General features: G+C 33.5%; 1 protein-coding gene across 1 annotated transcript in view; it reads right to left on the reverse strand.

Annotated features, from left to right (window-relative positions):
• Window positions 1-570: 570 nt before the first annotated feature.
• The window catches only part of LOC133190223 (receptor-type tyrosine-protein phosphatase mu-like), a 34,896-nt gene continuing 14,613 nt past the window's right edge, over window positions 571-20,853 (reverse strand). Inside the window, exons 5-21 of the mRNA XM_061325735.1 lie at window positions 20,556-20,674; window positions 20,262-20,458; window positions 20,025-20,112; window positions 19,834-19,910; window positions 19,661-19,697; window positions 19,432-19,529; window positions 18,601-18,720; window positions 16,200-16,348; window positions 14,907-15,042; window positions 14,573-14,722; window positions 14,144-14,243; window positions 12,706-12,776; window positions 12,437-12,583; window positions 12,105-12,248; window positions 11,034-11,179; window positions 5,541-5,676; window positions 571-648 (exon numbers count right to left, since the gene is read on the reverse strand). Of these exons, the coding sequence (XP_061181719.1) occupies window positions 574-648; window positions 5,541-5,676; window positions 11,034-11,179; window positions 12,105-12,248; window positions 12,437-12,583; window positions 12,706-12,776; window positions 14,144-14,243; window positions 14,573-14,722; window positions 14,907-15,042; window positions 16,200-16,348; window positions 18,601-18,720; window positions 19,432-19,529; window positions 19,661-19,697; window positions 19,834-19,910; window positions 20,025-20,112; window positions 20,262-20,458; window positions 20,556-20,674 (1,990 nt within the window). The 3' untranslated portion in view covers window positions 571-573. The remainder of the gene's footprint in view (window positions 649-5,540; window positions 5,677-11,033; window positions 11,180-12,104; window positions 12,249-12,436; window positions 12,584-12,705; window positions 12,777-14,143; window positions 14,244-14,572; window positions 14,723-14,906; window positions 15,043-16,199; window positions 16,349-18,600; window positions 18,721-19,431; window positions 19,530-19,660; window positions 19,698-19,833; window positions 19,911-20,024; window positions 20,113-20,261; window positions 20,459-20,555; window positions 20,675-20,853) is intronic.

The raw sequence follows: 20,853 nt of genomic DNA on the forward strand, positions 1-20,853 counted from the left end.
TAATAAATTTTAATAAACATTGTATTGGAATACATTGAATTAAATCTTAAATACTTTAAAATTGTGTTCAGTACTACAATTATAAGTTAGAATAGAAAGCAGGTACATGTAAAATCGAACCCTTACTGTAATCCCTTCAATTGTTTTGAACATATAATAAATTGTTTGAAGAAATTAAATCTATTTCCTTTTGAATAGAAACAGTTCACATCAAATGAATTAATTTTAAAATGGATATGAAGGGTATTTTGTGACACTTTTCGGTAAATGTGCCCCAACAGTTCAGAAGTTGATGATGCGAAAAAAAATCCATTATACATCTGACAGTCTTTGATCAGAAAAAAGTAAAAAAAATAAATCGCCTGATTCAATGGCTTCTTATAGGATTTTTTAAAATCAAATTTTACTTTACAAATACAATAAGATAAATGTTAAAAATATTAATTTGCAGATTCCACATAAACTACACAAAAAGCCGTTAAAGAATAAAATGTTCCTTCATATGCAATATTCACATTTGTATAATAAACAAATATCTAAAAGTACTCCAGATGCAACTTTTATTTGCTGTTGTCATTGAAAATTGGAATATGCATCATACTGCTTCATGAACTCCATGACAACATCATGGCAGAATTTGAACTGTTCCTAAAATATATAATGGAAAGATATTAAGTGGAGATTACAATAAAACAAGAGGCCCAAGGGCCTTAACGGTAACCTGAGTATAATATAACACTGTAAAGGTCCATAGAAGTATAAAACAAAATTAACTGATAGATGAAGCTATGTTGCCCAAGAATTTGAAAAAAATCTGGTAAAAATACCCTTGCTTATTGTAACGTGCGATACCCGCGTGATCTCCTCGGGAGTGCTCTTGGTTTTTCCAAGCTTGGTACATGTAATACCTGTTCCCCCCACTTGCCACTTGGATATTCAATGTGGCTATTTACCACTTGTCACTAACTACAAGATGCCCTAACTACAAGATGCCCGGTCGTTTGAATTCGCGGAGAGGAAAAACTATACAAAAACTTTTTCAGCACTGCAAGTATTTTCCTTGCGTATTGTGTCGATTCTGAACCCGATTAAATAGAACGAAACACCATACTGATCCTGAGTGGAAGACAAAATGTTGTACGATTTACAATGTTACGCATTCAGATAAATATTCTTCCTTCTTTCTCTTGTTCTTTCATTATTTTGATATACATATGAATCTATACTCGAGTGATTTATTCAAGTGATATCAAGTCGTATCCCAAACATTCATGTAAAAGAGAAGCCCTTTGGCACGTGTTCGTTCATAGGTATGTTTTCAGTAGAGTACAGAGTAGTACATGTATTAACTGTAGTTCATTTTAATCCCTCTGAATCTAAATCAGTTGTCACTACCGATAATCAAAATGTTGAACTGTTAATAAAATTGAATTAATGTGTAACAGTGTTGTCTTTATTACGTAAGTGCCTTGATTAAAGATAATAAGACTGAGTAATACGCACGGGTGAAATCTAACAATACATGTTTTAAAGATAATTACATCGCACCTCTACTCATAACTGGGTGGAAGAATTAAATGTTATTTTATGATATTGATTTATCAATTAAGCTTTTAAAAAAAAAAAAAAACAACAACAACAACAACTACTACGTGTTAGTGATTGATCCGTACACCCGCATAATTAGGAAGACAGTCTACATCTCCGTAATATTAATTACTGCTTTTTATGTTCGCAAGGAAACACAAATAGAGTTACGGAATCTTATCACAAATATCGGTAATATTTCAATTTATCCCCATCAATTTTTGAAGAATTATTCACTGTATGTTGTATTCGCGGAATTTTTGTGGAATTTTTATTTCCGCGAATATAGAGAATATTGACTCCGCGAGTTAATTTCCTGCTGTACAGTATTTGTTCACTTTGATAAAGTATAAAACAATTTTATCCATTATCCAGTCTGTTGTCAGCAATGACTTTACCTGAAATAACTTGTCCATTGGCAAACAGGACACCACTGTATAACCATACTGTGTACAATTTCTACTTTTGCTACATATATAAATAATCTTTCTATCAATCTTTTATATTCCTTTCCCGGGAAGAATCCGATTTTAAGCATTAATTCATTTAAACAAAACACTCATTTTTATTTCGTTTATATATATATATATATATATATAGAGAGAGAGAGAGAGAGAGAGAGAGGGAGAGAGAGAGATCTATATATCCCAACTTTGGATATTTATATTTTTGCCAAATCTCAAAATATGTTTATAACAAAAACTGCATTTGAAAGCAAATTTTACGGCAAATTGTATTAAAATATGAATATATGATATTATGACGTCCTAATTACTAATTTAAGCTTTGATGACATCATCAAAAGTTAGGTAGTTAGGTATTTAAAATGAAGATAAAAGAGATCTCTACATTGATATTGTTAAACTGATTTACGCAAATGGAAAATCATCAACACTTTTGAGAAAGATTTTGAAAAAAAAGTATCCAGATGAAAAGCTTCTCTATAGAAAACAGATTTTTTGGATTGTGTCAAAATTTGATCAGTATGGGACTATTGTTGACAGAAAAAAAGACACGCCTATAAGGCCAAGGACTGGACGGTCAAATGAAAATATCGGAATGGTGAAGACAATCATTTACGAAACACCACAGAAATCAGTGAGAAGAGTATTTAGAAAACTTGATTCAAACATTAGTTCCTCATCAGTTTATAGAATTTTGAAATACGACTTAGAATTATCACCTTATAAAATTTCGATAATGCAGCATCTGAAAGATATCGATATTTCCTCCCGTCTTTGTTTTGCTAGGTGGATGTTGAAAAACATTTCTTTAACATGGTATTCAGATGAAGCACATTTTTCACTTGATGGACATGTAAACAAGCAAAACATGCATTTTGGGGGAACTTCAAAGCCTGACTTCTATGAAGAGAGACCACTACATAGCCAAAAGGTAACAGTCTGGGCGGCAAGGAGCATTACCGGTATCGTAGGCCCTTTTTTCTACGAAGAGGATGGTGAAACCACAGACGTAACATCTCAACGCTACCTAACTCTTCTGAGAACCAAATTTCTGCCTGAGCTAATGAGAAGAGGAATAGAAATTAACGAAGTATGGTTTCAGCAAGATGGTGCCACTCCTCACTACGCAAATATTGTGCTTGACTGGCTGTCTCACAGGTTTGGAGAGAAGTTTATATCCCTTCGTTCAAACATTGAGTGCCCACCACATTCACCCGATCTTAACCCTTTAGATTATTTTTATGGGGATATTTAAAGGATCTTGTTTATTCACCACCCCCACAAGATACAAGAGCTCTGAAAATGGCTATTAGAAGAGAAATTAGATGTATATCCTTGGACTCTTGCAGAAATGTTATCAGAAACTTCAGACACAGAATGAAACTGGTGACGGAAAAAAACGGTGGACATTTGGAACACGTTATAAAATGACGTCAGATCAAAATCTACCTGTAGTGATCATGTTCTAAAAATATCTGTCTTTAAAATAATTATATATAAATGATCCATCTTCTTTAAAACTCTTGTATCGATTAAATTCTATAACTTTGTTCTTTACTTTTCCGCAAACTTTCCTTTCATAAATGCTGCATAACTTTTTTTTATATAAAATTGCAAAGTCGGGACATGTTTTTTGAAACACCCTGTATTATAACATTTTTTCTTGTATTCTCATTCAATCAAATAACCTGTTAATTAATTATGCATTCAAGGATTTCTTTATTAACACAATTTAGCAAAGGGGAGTAACTCTTTTGCTTCACTTAATAGAATTTTATACTCCGTTTGCCTCCTGGATACTCAGGAGCAAGGGAAAGGCAGAATTACTTATAATTATATCTAATACATTTACATTTGATATTATTGCATTTAGTTTGTTTGCTTAATACTCAGAAGCACAGGAGAACATTTTCGAAGCTTAAATGCAATTTTACTATTCCATGAAATTCAAAATTTTAGAAATACACCCTTGCTCATCGGTACTATGCATTTAGTGTTTGTGTGCTTAATACCAAGGAGCAGATGAGAAGATTTTCACAGCATTTATTCATTTTCAGTCACAATTTTGGAAGAGACACTCTACCATGCATCATCGACTTAACACCAAGGGGCACGAGATGAGATTTTTAAAGAATAAATGCATTTTTATCATAATCATTAGAGCTCCGCCCTTCACTAGAACTCCTGACCAAGCGGCGATGTAATTCACGACTTAGAAGAGGCATCTTCCTCATCATAGCTATGCATTTAGTTTGTTTGCTAAGTATCCAGGAGCAGAGGAGAAGATTTTTAAAGAATTAATGCATTATAACTACATAACCACAAGAGCCCCGCCCTAAAACCAGAACCAATGACCCAGGGGCGATGAAATGAACAATTTTGGAAAAGGTACTTTTCCTAGCATTAAGTTTGTTTATTTAGTACACAGGAGCAGAGTAGATTTTTTTAAAGAATTAATGCATTTTCACCATATATTCAACAGAGCCCCACCCTAGCGCCAGAACCCCTGACTGTGGGGCCATGAATTTCACAATTTTGGTAAAGGGTTTAATGCTTATTACAGTCATACCAAAAGTTTGACTGCTTAAAGCCCAGGAGTAAAAAAGAAGATTTTTAAAGATTGCTCTAATTTTGATGGTTTTAGCCCCACCCCTAAGGTCCCAGGGGTCAATTCTATGAAATTCATGGTTTATGTACCCCTTCACCCATTGATGCTATTTGCTTAATTTGGTTGAAAGTGGTTCAGCGGTTCAAGAGGAGAAGCTGAAAATGTTCAAAAGTTTATGACCGACGCACGCCGGACGATGACGGACAAAAACAGATGGCAATAGGTCACCTAAGTAAACTCAGGTGACTTAAAAATACAGACGAAACAACCTACTTTTCTTTTTTCACTCACTTCTCTCTCTATTTCTCTCTCTCTATTTTTCACACAAAATGAATACAACAATGACAAAATTACGTTCATTTTATATATGTTTATTTTGTGATATAGCATTGTGTATTTTGAAAAACCTATACAGACAAAAAAGAAATTTATTTATTTGAATAAATTTGAAACAGATATTTTCATTGATACTACCCGTGAATTTAAACATAATGAATGAAAACAAAATAATGGAGATAATAATTAAAGTTAAAGACAAGGCCGTAGGAATATGTACTGGGGGGATGGGGGAATCCCCCGATATTTTTCCAATATAAAGTATACTATAGTACGCTATAGAAAGCAACAGACTTAAAAAAATATGTTTATCCGATTTGGTTGATATTGCTCCTGCGATTTCAAAAGAAAGAAAAAAATAGCGAACAATTATTAGATGAACAACAAAAGCATTGCCCATTTGAGTTATATATCTTTTAAATATTGACTAAATTGGCTATTGAATTTTCCTATTTGATTAAGTTAAAAGTGAGACTTTTTTGCTTTAAAGATTGATTTTAATTGATCTAGTATGAAATGAGTTAACTGGAAACTAATCAACGTACTACATTCGGGATGATACTTGGTCTCACACTGCGCATCTGTTGAATCACCTGATGGATAGCCACATCTTGTTCTATTTTCATTCTCTCCAGTACCACTTGCATAACACAGAATAATCCACTTTTTTCTGCACCATTCCTAATAAAGTCAAAACAAATAGAAAGGTTTTTGTATGTCTTTGATTTAAAAAAAAATATAAATAAATAAATAAATAATGATAATAATAATAATGATAATAATAATAACTAGAGCAAAGCTCGTTGCATAGCAACGTGTAGGTCTTCCGTCCGATTTTGTTTCACTGTCTGTAAGAACGGTTAATGAAGGTAAGCCATTCATCATTTAACGTCCCTCTCGAGAATTTTTCACTCATATGGAGTCGTCACCACTTTCCAGTGGAGGCTGCACATTTTGATCTATACTCGGCACTCAGGGCCATTTAGCAGTGAGGGATCTTTTTCGTGCCAGCACCTACTGCAACAGGGACTTCTGTTTATACGGTCTCCTCCGAAAGACTGGCCTCCACGTCCCGCAGTGGATTCGAACCCGCGACGTAAGGATTGACCTCTTAATCGCGACTCTAGAGCAAACGCTCTAACCACTGCGCCACGCGAGCGACCATTCATCATAACGCAGCTAGGTTAAGGACACCCATGAAATATACGCCTTAATATATTCAGAGAAAATGAATACAATTTTAATACTTTTTTAACAGCATTAGTTTTGGTGAATGTAAATTGTGGTGTTTGCACTGGTATATATCGGGTCTCTGCTGAGTTCGACCAAAGCGACATCGCTTGCATCAGCTGTTTGTCACGTGACAGGTTTAAAATTAGAACATATATGTACTACTACAAAGATTGTAAAACTTCACAATATACGAGTATCTTTCCGCTTGAACAATTTAGGATCTACAGTACCCCAGGATGCTTCCACATAAGTTTCAGCTTTTCTGGCCCAGTTATTCTTGAGAAGAAGTTTTTTTTTAATGACCCCACCCAATTTTTGTCTTTTCTTGATTATCTCCCCTTTGAGGGGGACTTGGCCCTTCATTTTTACAATTTTTTCTTCCCTTAACCCAAGGATGCTTTGTACCAAGTTTGGTTAAAATTGGCACATTGGTTTTTGAGAAGAAGTTAAAAATGTGAAAAGGTTACACACGGACAGACGAACGACTGACAACGGGTGATCAGAAAAGCTCATTTGAGCTTTCAGCTCAGGTGAGCTAAAAACGACGTTGATCTGCTTTTCGAATATTTTTATGACTGAAATCTACACTGATATACCTGATATAAAGCAATTTATGAATACTTCCAGTTTAACCAGAAATTTCGCTAATCGACAGAAAATCAGGTTGGTTGTCTTGGATGGAATTAATCATTTAATTTTATGTCAATATCCGCAAAAAATTTATCTAGTGAGCTTCTTCCGGTGCTAGGTTAAGGATTCCCTAATTTACGTCAGATGTCTCCTTCCCGTTAAAGTGGAAGTGACGCTAATCGACAGAAAAGTCTTGGGTGATGTTAATCGTCTAATTTTATTTCAATATCTGCAAAAATAAGTCATTTCTGGCTTCATCCAGTTTAACCGGAAGCGGTGGAAAGTGACGGTACTCGATAGGAAATACAGTTGGCGTTCTCTTTGAGATTTATTATTTAATTCCATGTCAATATCTGTAAAAAGTAGCAATTGTGACTACTTCCTGTTTGGCCAGAAGAGACGTTATTTTGACGATTTCACTAGCTGCTACATATCATTTTGAACAACTTTGCTTCTTTTTGTTTTATAATCTCAATACTTTTGAGATATTGATGTTCTATCAGTCCTGAAAGTTTCATGAAAATTGAGCGAGCCGTTTCCGAGAATTCGATGTCTCATTGTAGTGTACTTGTGTGCAAAATTATATTTAAATCAGATCAAAACTGTAGGAGGAGCAGCCTTTTTGAAAGCATTTCAAGGAAATCTATTTTTAGTATGCATGGCATCACCATTATTCCAAATCAAAAATTTATACACAGAATTATTTATCTGAGTTTGAAATCTTGTGTCCAAGTTATATTTAAATTAGACCAAAACTTTAGGAGGAGTACCGTATTGACAGATTAATTATTTCCTTTTTAGTAACCATGGCACTCACAACACTCACAAAAAAGTCAATAAAAAGAACAAGAGGCCTAAGGGCGTTAACGGTCACCTGAGTACAACAATTCAGAGGATCCATAAACTCATAAATGAAGATTTGTTGCCCAAAAGCAAGAAAAATAGTATGATTAGGATTAACAACATTGGTCTGGTATCTATCTGTCCCCCATTTATCACTATTACCATGCAGACTATTAACAAAATATCTATTTTTAACCCATATCATTACATCTCACATTGACCTCTTTCGGCCTTTAAAGAACATTGTGTCATTTTTATTCATCTATTATTTCCAATCTACCTGACCATTAAAACTATGAAAACACTTTTTGTATTATACAATTTATGTTCTTGCACGATTCTCTTATTCTATTAGCCTTTCAGATACATTATTTACAGTGATTAATTATCAAGGGTGAATGGAAAAGAGGAATATCTTTGCTCAGTAGAATACAGATTAATAGAGCCTGGCCAGGACAAGAACACTTGACTAAATTGTCCAGATGTTCAAATTTCTGGTAAAAATACTCTTGCGTATTAAAACTTTTACTCTGTTTGCCTCCATTATGCCCTGGAGCAGAGAAGATAATCTAATTTCACTACAGATTTAACACAGCCCTGCTCTAACACCAGAATCCTTGACTGTGCATGGGTCATGAAATTTACAAATTTGGAAAAGATACACTCATCATCATAATTATGCAATATATTGAAGATTTTCAAAGAATTCACACATTTTCACTACTTTTCGGAGAAACACAGAACCCCTGGGGTCGCACTGGTGAGAGAATTTGCTCTACAGTCGCGGAGTAAGGAGTTGATCCTTGCGTCGTGGGTTCGAATCCCACCGTGGGACGTTGAGACCATTCCTTCGGATGAGACCGTATAAACAGAAGTCCGTGTTGCAGTAGGTGCTGGCACAAAAAAGATCCCTCACTGCTTAATGGCTCTGAGTGCCGAGTGCAGGTCAAAATTTGCAGCTTTCCACTGACAAGTGGTGGCGTCTCCATATGAGTGAAAAATTCTCGAGAGGTACGTTAAACAACAAACAAACAAACAAAACTCCTGGGACCATAAGTTTTAAAAATTTTGTAAAAGTACCCTTGCTCCTCATTACTGTACACTTGTTTCTTTGCTTTATAACCAGGAGTAAAAAAATGTTTTGAAAGTAATTATGCATTTTCATTATATAATCAAAAGAGCCCCCCCCCCCTTCACCAGAAACCCTGACCCTGGGGTCATGAATTTTACATTTTGCCTATCATAACCATGCACTTCTTTTGTTTAAATAAAACCCAGGAGCAGAGAAAAGAGAAGATTTTTTAAGGATTAATGCATTTTCACTAAATAATCAATACATCCCCTCCCTAACAACAGAACCCACGATCCAGGGGCCATGAAATTCACAATTTCTATAGAGGCACTCTTGTTCATCATAACTATGTACATAGTTTATTTAATACCAAGGAACAGAGAAGAAGATTTTCAAAAAAATAATGCATTTTTCATTACATATAATAAAGTTTGGAAGAGGCAGCCATCTTCAACATATCTATGTACATATGTACATAGTTTACTTTTATACCTAGGAACAGAGAAGATTTTCAAAGAAATAATACACTTTCACTATATAATCTATATAGCCCCACCCTAGCACCAGAACCCCTGACCCTGGGGCCATGAATTTCACAATTTTGGTAGAGGACTCAATGCTAATTACATTCATGCCAATTAAGTTTGACTTTTTGATGTTCATGATCCGAGTAAAGAAGAAGATTTTTAAAAGTTGCATTAATTTTGATGGTTTTAGTCCCAACCCTCAAGCCACAGGGCGACAGGGGCCATGAATTCACAATTTTTGTTCCCCTTCACCCATAGATGCTATATGCCAAAATAGGTTCAGTGGTTCCAGAGAAGAAGCTGAAAATGTTCAAAAATTTATGACCGACGGACGACGACAGACAAAAACGGATTGCAATAGGTCACCTGAGTGACTAAGGTGATCTAATTGTAGCCTTCGTGTGTGCCAAGCTATATTGAAATCAGACTAAAACTGCAGGAGGAGTAGCATTCTGGTTTCTGACCAGTAGAGCTAAAGATTTTGACGTCCTGACATGGCCCCCACACGAGTCCATGATGGTCATTTTTTTCAACAAATTTATATTCACACTACATGATGATTCCCCATGTGAAGATGACCAAGCAGTATCCAGCTATTCTTGATGGAAGGTTTTAAAGTCTCTCAATATGTTCTTCTTTTTTGTTTAATTTTACCATTCATGTATATTGTACACTCACTATTATAATAGAACCTTAGACCAATATTTGAACAAATGTACACGTACATGTACATAATATGCCTGAATATTAATATAACTAACCATGATTCTACTTTGCTTGAAAAGAATATTTTTACTGTACGTCCAATGTAGAAATTTGATTCCCTATCTTGGTTCTACAGTACCCCTTGATCATAATTTGAAATAGGTAAACACACTTCATTGGAAACTTCTATTTATTTCTATTTTAACTTTGGAACCCCCTCCTTTATTTTTTCCTTTTAGAACCTAAATCTGAACAAATTTTACATTACATGTACATTCAGTAAGGTAACTATCGTGTAAGTTATGTTTTGAAATATCACTCTGGTTATTGAGAGGGTTAAGAACACATCCCACCGTACTTTCACTATTTCTGCATTATCTCCCTTTCAAAAGTAGTGTTTCTCTTCATTTTAACAAACTTAACTTAATAATCCGAGGATGCTTTATGCTTTTTTACAGATAAATGCACTAAATCGCGTGACAAAGTTGTGATCATGGATACGAAATCAGTTAAAAACATACAATCCATAAATTCTTTTCCAATTTAAAGTTGGAGTAACATGACAGATATCCTTTAATTTTACAAGCTTAGAAGACACCATTTCCCTTTCAGGATGCATGTTGTAGGATTTTGTTATAAGCTTAAAATCACACACTATCAAATACTAAATTACACCAAGATAGAATTTTTGTATATCCTAGTAATACATGTACTACTAGTAACTAAACAGAATTCAGTACAAAAACTTAAACGTTTTCCTATGTTTTATTTTTACGGTCGAATTATTTCAACTTTCCTTTCTCTAATTAATTTAATTATAAAAAAGAACTGACCTTTACCACTCGCTTTACTGATATCAAAATGGGTTTATTAGACATGTATATGCCATGCAACACGTTAAAGATGATAGTGATTCAAATTCTACCAATTAATAGCAGAAATAAACAAGAAATAAACAAAGTTTTTAATCGATTATAGTTCTTAAAAATTATATTGTACATTTCTAGCAGAATTATAGGCTCCCTTACATGCAGTGGACAACGATTGGGCCGGTGTTGTTTCTGTCATGATGTAGCTCTACAGCGTTTACCAATTTTAGGAAAGAGAGGATTGATGACGGAATTGTTGTGGAATCCGGCCAGAAATTGCATTTGAAAATACTGACACTCCTCTCCTAAAAATGTACAGGGCATGTTTCAAATTAAATCAATATGCAGTAGAATTTCTTATTCAAATAAATATTAAAATGCACGTTTGTATCTATTTTCATGTTTATATTTTTTTTGGGTTTTCAAAGATAACTTAAATAGTATTAGCTCTTTATTCATTTTTTTTGGTCACCACTTCTTCGTGATTTGATAAAGTGATAAAATAGACGATGATCTACATAAGATCAAGATACTTTTAAAATGTTGCACTTCTTGCAAAGCGATGATGTTTGAGTTTCGAGGAATTCTAACTTTGTATGGCACTTAACTGATTGAATGCTTGCTTAGTAAGCTTTCTGATTGTTCATTAAAAGTTGATACCAAATTTTAGGAGAGAATTGCTGGTTGTTTGTACTTAACTGTATATTGTAAATTATATTACACTGTGTAAATTTTAGTCATAATAGCCAAAATTTATTTTAAAGATATTATTAACTCCTTTAAAGTTGCTTGAATTTATAGCATTTTAAAAATGTTTGCATAAAATAATAGTAAAAGATTAAAAAAGTTAATCAAGGGATTCTTCAATTTTTCAGTCATATACGTTAATTTGACAGCAGATTGTTTGGGATGGCAAATCTATCCTACAATCTTTAATGTGCTTACTTTTTTTAATAATGCTACCGCATTGCAATTTTTCAAATTTTGCAAATTCATAGTATTCTATAAAATCATCTATTTATGTATGTTTTGTTGAAGATAAAATTCAGATTATTATTATTGAAAATGTCGATAGGGAGCATGTCTTGCTTTATCAATACTCTCAGAATGCTTGATTATTCATCTATTTTTTCTCATCATCTCCCTATCAAAAATAAAGTAAAACTGGTAAAAAAAAAAAACATTGTGCTTAATCTTTCAGTAAATGAAAATGGTAAATAGTATAAATACTTCATCATCCTCGTCGTCCTTTATCTTGAAAAGAAGATCGATGATAGTATAATCCTTTTCGTTGACAGACGAACATTCCTTAGACACCACGACCATCCCGTACTCTTTACTCTCAGAACCTTCTGGCCAGTACATTCCGATATTCTGAAAATTGATTTAAAAACCTTGTTTCTGAGCAATAGAAGTGATTTGTGATTCAGATATTTATGACATCGTCCCAGGAATCTATTCTTGTCTTTCAGGTGATTTGGTTTTCAAAATTTATTGTTTGGTTATAGACTGTTCATAAAGTGTTTAATAAAGTTGAATGAGAAAACAAGAAACATATTTACCTGCTTGTCGTTCACCTCTAAAAGTACAGTCTGGTTAAGCATTACAATAGTAGAAATTTTTTGATCAGAAAGAAGTTTCCAAAAGTCGTCCACGGTTTCTCTGAGAGGCATTTGTGTCACGATGAATGACCTTCTTGTTTTGTAGGCCTAAAATACCAATACTTAAACATACAAAAAAATTGAACATACGGGTATATTATTTACAGTTATTTTAAAAGATCTGGTTTGGGAAACAATACATTAAAACTACTATACAAGTATCTAATTACCGGAAGAAAAACGGCGTTAATGTATATACGCTTATTTTCTGCATCTCTTAGCTCCGGCATTTCATTGTCAACTACAAATAAAATATGTACATATGGTACATTGTTCAAGTGTATAGCTGCGATTCAAATGATAACTAGAACTGTCCAAAAGGGACAAATACCCCCGCTGGGTTTTTCAGAAGTGCCAAATCACTAATATTTTATGGATCTAAGAGGTGTTCACAATTTTCTTATAAACATTTAGAGTGAAAAAATAATTGCTTATTATATTTTTTAATGAATGAAACCAAGGAACAACCTAATAAAACATCAATACAAATACATTGTAATTACATTGTTTTTTTAATACATTGATAAAATAAATTGCAGCTATCTGTCATCATTTTGAGACATGACACTCTGCAAATTGATTGTTGAAAAAAAATCAATTAATTACAAAATCAAATTAATCTTGATAACTTTATATCAACGTCATTTTAAAAATAAAAGGCTGGTCATCCAGTAACTATGTACTATGACAGACAATAAATTACAATTAAGAGAATTAAAGAACAGAGATCTTTAAATTCCCAGGAGATATAGATAAGACCTGCTTGATCAGATTCGACCTAACAACTTCCCACACTGAACTCATTAATTTATCTCTAACTGGATGCATGTCCACTCATTACTCCCAAGGGACAAATGGATTTACACTATCACTAATATAAAAATTGTTTTTAATACTTGATGATTTTTTGTTGTTGTTTTAATGAATAGTTTTAAGCTGTAGGTCACATTTTTGTACAGATGTTCCAGATTTTATGTCTCAAACCTTAGAAATAAACCCAAAATGACTAAGTCAATAAAAATGAAAAAAACTGTAAAATGCAGAAAAATTATCAAATAATGTTGAAAATACCATGTGCACATCTTCATATGGTAAATATTGAGTGTACAAATTTTCATACAATTCTATGAAATAGACTTTGAGAAAAGATCAGGACAAAACCACATAATAAATATGAAAAAAAACACCTGTAAACTGCAGAAAAATTATTCAATCATGATGAAAATACCAGGTGCACACCTTCATATAGTGAATAGTAAGTGTACAAATTTTCAGACAAATCTATGCAATAGTTTCCGAGAAACGCTCTGGACAAAATCTCGTCTACAAACAGACGGACAGACAGACGGACATGGTGATTCCAATATACCCCCCCCTAAACTTCGTTTGCGGGGGGTATAATTAATATGTATAATTTGTGCGTATATAATTAAAATACAACAGTGCAACTATAAACGATATTAAGCATTTTTTTTAATTGTCATTAATCGCCAATTCTTAATACAGTATTAAATTTTTTTTTATATTCTCCAAAATAGATTTGTAGTTTAAAAGACAGAGGAAGCAAAGTAGAAGTTTAAGAACCTCCCAGAGTGTGACCACATGTACCTGGCAATACATTACTGTATCGGTTTTTCTTCTTATTTAATGGCTCTTTAGCAAATCTGAAAGCAGACTCTGGAATTTCTCCTAAAGAGGACAACAACGACTGAAAACAACATAAATTTTCAATACAATTGATATTTCCTACATAACTTACATGTTTATATAAGTAATTTTGTCTGAGAATTCTAAAACAAATGTTCCTACCGAATTTATATACATGTATTCCCTAATAAATTATTGCAAAACGAAAAAGCAATGGCTTTTGGTATGCAAACGCTCTTGTTTTGCACTGACTGTGATTATGGTTTTAGCAAAATGATATTTTTATATTCTTTCTTTTAAGCCGGCTTTATTCTTCAATTGATTTTTTTTTTTGCCACAAGAAAATTGTTTTTGCATCACTTATTTCCCGCCATTACAGTATCAATGTACCTCAAATTGTATATCAATATTTCGTTTTCCACTGTTATGGTCTATGTTCATCAGATCTTTGTACAACTGGGGGAATTCGGCAGTAGAGGGATCAGATGATGTACACATCAAAGCCTCTAACAAAGCACTGTGTACAAAAACATACTGTTCCTAAAGGAAATAATTCATTAATATACATGTAAACATGGAAATTAAAGATGAAATTCGTAGTATATGCAGCATGTTATGTTCATATACTCCGAAAACCTCCCAATAGTATTCAAATGCTGTAAGAATAATATCATATCCTAATCATTAATTTACTGATTAAATTTCGCTTGTAAAATACACCTACCAGTGTTTGTACCATATTAACACGTTGTCTTCTTAACGTCTCCACACATCCAAACACATCCACGTATTCAGACTCTTTTGCCTGTTGTATAAGGTAGTCTAACGCTATAAAGGTACCTGTTCGACCTATCCCTGCACTGAAAGAAATGTTATACGTTTACGACAAGGAAAGCAAGAAACTTGAAATATACGAACCAAAGTATCTATTTAGAAAATATCTCTACCGCATGTATATAAAGTAAGGTAAAAGACTGAACTGGCACCAGGATCAGAAGAAGTTGCAACAACCGGTAAAATGTGAATTATTCACAGCCAAGTTTTAATTTTTTTTTTTTAGAAAACAGCACACTGATGAACATTATTTTATTTGGACTGATTGACTTCAACATTTCACCTCAAATACATATTTTGACTTGAGCTGTAAAAAAAATAAATATGTAGAATTGTGATTAATTATCTGTGAAAGAACTTTATAAAAATTGGGCCAAATTTGATAAATAATGATAAAATATTTGTAATTCAAAAAAAATTGTTATAATTTTAACTTAATTATATATATGCATATATATAACCAACTTTTTAACAAATTTAAAGAAAAAAAAACAAACTCAAGAAAAAGTATTGAACCCAGTATGATAAGCCCTTAAATGCATGTCGCTTGAAGGATGATTGACATGTTAATTGTCTAATGTTTTATTCCCATTCGAGAATATTTTACTCATATAAAGACGTCATAATATACTGGTAAAGAGCACAGGATAATACTCTGCCATTCAGTTAACCGAAGCGTGCCTGAAAGTTCACTGAAAGGTGACTTAATGTCAGAGCTCTGCCATTCAGTCATCTTTCCAGACATTTCAGTTGACTGAAATATGCAGTTTCATCCCGTGGAGCTTCAAATTTAGACCTATAATCGACACTCAGGGCCATTAGGCAGTATGAGTTCTCTATCCTGCCAATACCTATCGTGGAACGGGACCTCGGGTTTTAAGGGCCCTTTCAAAAGACCCGTGACTTTTACTTCTAATGCTGGCTGTTTGGCGAAGGAACATTCACTACCTACATTTATTTTTTATCAAATAGTTTAGTACAAATCTATAAAATAGAAAACATGTAGAAAATTATGGTGGTACATGAACACAGTTTTTAATTAACTTTCTTTTAGTTCTCTCTATTTTATTACTGACAAACAGTGATATTGAAATGATTTTGATTCTCCTTTGTATGAATTTGCAGGTAAATCTACTGGTTTGAATTTAAACATTCAATCATTCCATAAATCATTCAATGATACCTGCAATGCACAACTAAAGGTCCTTTGCCCTGCAATGTTGTGTTTTTCACTTTAGAATGAAAGTGAACCAACGAGGAAGCATACAGCGGCACTCCTTTATCTGGCCAAGCAGTAAAATGGAATTGGCGGACTATTCTTTCTTCTTTACTCTGTAACAAAATTGGAATGCTTTCAACAATTTTTAACCTTCATTTATGCCCGATCTGGTATGAGGTCGTAGAATATTTTCAGCATTAAAATTACACTGAATGTAAACTAAAGCGAAATCATAACCGTAGCCGTACCGTGGTAGAATACATTTCATACAAAAAATTCTGAATGGCTGAATAATTCGAAGGTCAACACATTATTTCATTTACATTCTTTTGTTTTAAACAATCACAGCAATTTTAAGTTGTCTTGTTGCACCCGTGGTCTTAAGCCACGGTCCGGAGTCCGCATATAGTTCTGTCCTACCCGTGGCTGCTTGATCACCTGATTTCTCGTAATCTTGAACATTAACGCCTCTATGCTATGGCGTAAATTAAAGTTGAACCAATAAACATAATTTTCTTTTATCGCAATTGAAATCAATTATAAGCGAGAAATGTTCCGTAAACTGAGATTGTTTATTTAAGGTCGCGTCAAAGTTTATTTTCCAACTATGCTTTACTCGCATTTGTCAATATTTTACTAAGCTACGAAATATTCTCTTCTATTTCGACAAAAAAAAAATGGAAAAGGATCGTACATTTTTGCCTGGTTTGCGACGACGTGTTGCACCACGTTATATTGTAACATTATGTTGTAAGTAATATTGTACCATAGGACTGGTGGTAAATTTAGATTTTGCTTTGATGTTGCTGTGGTGTATTTGCCAGAAGAATCACATTTTTTTTAGCCACGCCCTCTTTTTTGGCATCAAGCCATACTGTGTCAAGACCTTGACTGATTAATGAATGATATGTCAATTCTAAGACCTTGGCAATGGCTGATGAATGAATAAATAAGTCAACATTTTTATTTTCAAAAATACTAACATCAGCTTGTCGATGTTCGTTTCATAAATGGTTCTGTATGTTTTCTCCGCGTATCCTTAATCAGTAAATGATACGTCCTATCTCGAATTCTCGTCATTCTCTTTCCCGTCTCCAAATACATATAGCAATTTCACATCAGAAGTCCCCGCGCTTTTTTTTTACCAATACCATTTCAAACTTTCATTAAAATGTCACAAATCATTTCATTTTTTTCAGTACGCCAATTGTCATAAAGAAAAAGTTCAATGCCGATGTTTCCCATACCCATCTCCCCTTTTTCAAAAAAAAAAAAAAAAAAAAAAAAAAAAAAAAAAAGATCTAAAAAGATAAATTTTCTTTCAGAGTTAACAGCTTGAATATAAAAGCCTACAATCGCTACCCCTATACCTGTACGTGACAAAAATCATGTTTTCTGCGTCTTCAACATTTCAAAGGTACAATATCTTCACACGTACCAATTCCGAATTTTTTATCAACAACTTGCAGTGCAGTGCCGCAGTTAAGTATGATCCTTGCAGATGGAGACAGCTATTTATACAGACTCCGGACCGTGGCTTGACACCTCGTAGTAGGCGGTGCTAATTATCAACTCGCTTTTCTCTCATTGGTCCTCTGGTACAAGTTACTTACACAATAGATATTAATTGGTCAGCGGTAAATACCTCACTGTTTTTATCCACTCGGGACTCCGCCCCTCGTGAATGAAAAACTGTGAGTGTATTTACCGCTAACCAATTAATATCTATAGTGTAACTATAACTTGTTCTGGATGAAAGGCAAGAAATATTGATGAACAGTTTCTCCCAATATCAACTTCCTCTTATATTTCCCTCACAATTGTCGAAATGCGGATCTGGTCCATCAAAATTGGTACCATATATGATTTATAATAGGATGTAGGTTGTTCAATGTACAGTAAAGTTCTATGACCTACCTCAAGGACTACACGCATTTTTTGCTTCCAAAAGTCTATTACGAACAGTTCTTGTACTTGTCCCGGGAATATTATAGTTGTAAAATTTGAAAGAGATTTAATAAAAGGCTTATTGTTACTATGCATGAAAAAGCTGAACGGAATTGTCTTGCCAGAATGTCGTTAACACGGAAGTCCTGTGCAGGGGCAATCATGAATGATTCAATACCATTAGTAGTGCATACAGATTCCGCCCCAAGAGTGCTTTGAAACCATATTGTCGGTCATTCATACCTCTCACATGACGATTTAAATCCACCTTCACTTAATTTTAATACACCAAACGTACAAATGCTCAATTTTTCTTAGAGGTTTGTATTTCACGGTTATTGTTTCTTTTGTTTGGGGGTGGTGTTGGTCAAAATAAGCGAAACATTTGCAAAAACACACGCAAAAAAAATTAACTTACTTTTCTTAAAAGGAATGTTCGAATAGTAAAGTCTGCAAAGTTTTCAACATCTACCACTTCTATATTAAGATTTTTTGCAGACATTTTATTCTTTTCTGGCCAGTACTGGATGCATTTGACCTAGATAATGAGAAAAAAAGAGCATGATTCGAGCACAATTTTATATTTTTATAGTCAATAATTCCTGCATTAATATGTTTAAAATGAAAATGACGAATAGTGATCAATTTTTTAAACCCAAGACATGTCGTCAGAAGGGAAAAAACGGGCCCCTAGAAATATCAGAGGAAAAATCAAGCATCTGGAAGAAATACGCTACCCATGTCGACCGGTCAAACCCACCGTAAGTTCTCTGTATTTATGTATAAAGCAATATAATGCAAAGATAACTTTTAATTTGTGAAAAATGTAAATTTGATATCATTATAACCTTTGTTCAATTATGAAACTACTCGTGATCATAATTTATAAACACTTTTCAATGGCCATGCATGGAGCATCAATGCTTTTTAAAAACATTTGCTATTTAAACTGATAAATTATATAAAAATTGAAGGATTAAAAAAAGAATAAATGCATAAACATGAAGATTACGTCGCGGGTTCGAATCCTACTTCGGGACGTAGAGTCTTGTCCTTCGAATGAGACTGTATAAACTGAGGTCCCGTGATGCAGTAGGTGCTGGCACGAAAAAGATCCCTCACTGCTCTAAGACCGTAAGTCACGAGTATAGGTCTAAATTTGCAGCCCTCCACCGGTAAGTGGTAGCGTCTCGATATATGAGTGAAAAATTTTCAAACTGGCGTTAAACAAACAAACAAACAATCTTACCTTGTCATCCTCAATAAGATTAGTAAGCATGACAATTTTTTCACAATTTTCATTCCAAACCATCCACCAAAAATCCCCAATTGTATCAACTAATGGTCCTATATAAACAGAATACCAAATGGTTATTACAGGGTTTAAGTTTTCTAAATATATTAAAATCTTGATATATAGCATGATATTTTTGTTTCAATCATAAAATAATTGAATGCATTCTCCTTCATATAAATACCTTGAGCTGCAATGTAGGACTTAACGTTTCCATATCCCTTAAAAAACAAACTTTGATATTACACTAAATTCAAAACAAACACATACATGCGCACACACATATACACAAGCACACACACACAGAGAGAGAGAGAGAGAGAGAGGCGGGGAAGGGAAAGAAAAAGAGATACCTACGTGTATTATGGAAGCGTTAATGAAGTCCGACTTAAAATGCTCTTGGTCAGTTTTTAATTTTACTCTTGTGTCATCATCTGGAGGAAAACGATAAAAAAGGTTAGTTAATAAATATCTTTGCACATGTAGTATTTTTTTCAAAGATACACATGTAATCACATATTCTGATATGCTTGAAGAAGCGTTCATACAGGGATAAATGTTTTTATATTTGTTCTTTGCTCTGTTTCCTGGAGTTGTAGCTGCAGTGGTAGGAAACTGAAGTCCTGTGAAAAATCTCTGAAATTGATAAGAAAAAAAGCATTCTGAACTTGAGCAATCTTTTTCAAAAAAAAAAAGGAATTCAGCTAGTCATAATTCTGAACCATCGACTTTACCAATGTTTACATCAAATATCGATAATGCACGTAATATTTTACAAAAGATACCTTAAATTCTTCGTTGAAACATTCTTTTTGTCTCCTTTTGTTTTCCACATAATCCTTAAACTCTGTAACTTTAACAGATGTTGCTGATGGCGCTAAAATTGGCGAGAATTCATAATATACATCATGTCGTGCCGTCCTCGCCTTTTCTGCATCTGTGCTATTAAGGTTGTAATAGGTAGATGTCTCACCTACTGCATCTTAAAAATATTTTAAAGGTTTGTTTTATATTTTTCAATTCGATTTATATAGTTTTATTTATCTTTTGATTAAAAAAAGAGACGAGAAATTAGTTACTTGATTTTGGTGCGTCTTTCTGCTGCATTCCAATGGCATCTTTTAGACCCAGAGAATTAAGACTACTAAGGGAATGGGTTTCAGTGTTTCTAGTATAATCGGGTTTTCCAGCTCGTCTTCTGTTTCATTAATATTATATGCAAAAATTCTATATCAGCGTATTAACTTCCTAATACAATTCATACAAATGATATTTTTATGTCTTCAGTTGATAATAAATTAACAACATTTTTCTAACTGAAATTTATCTGATTTAATGTCCCACTTTTTCATTTCTAGCAGAGAAAATGTGCCGAGT

Source organism: Saccostrea echinata, unplaced genomic scaffold (genome assembly GCF_033153115.1).
Source record: "Saccostrea echinata isolate AGI-Se365-2 ecotype Australia unplaced genomic scaffold, CSIRO_AGI_Sech_v1 ptg000022l, whole genome shotgun sequence".
NCBI lineage: Eukaryota > Metazoa > Mollusca > Bivalvia > Ostreida > Ostreidae > Saccostrea > Saccostrea echinata.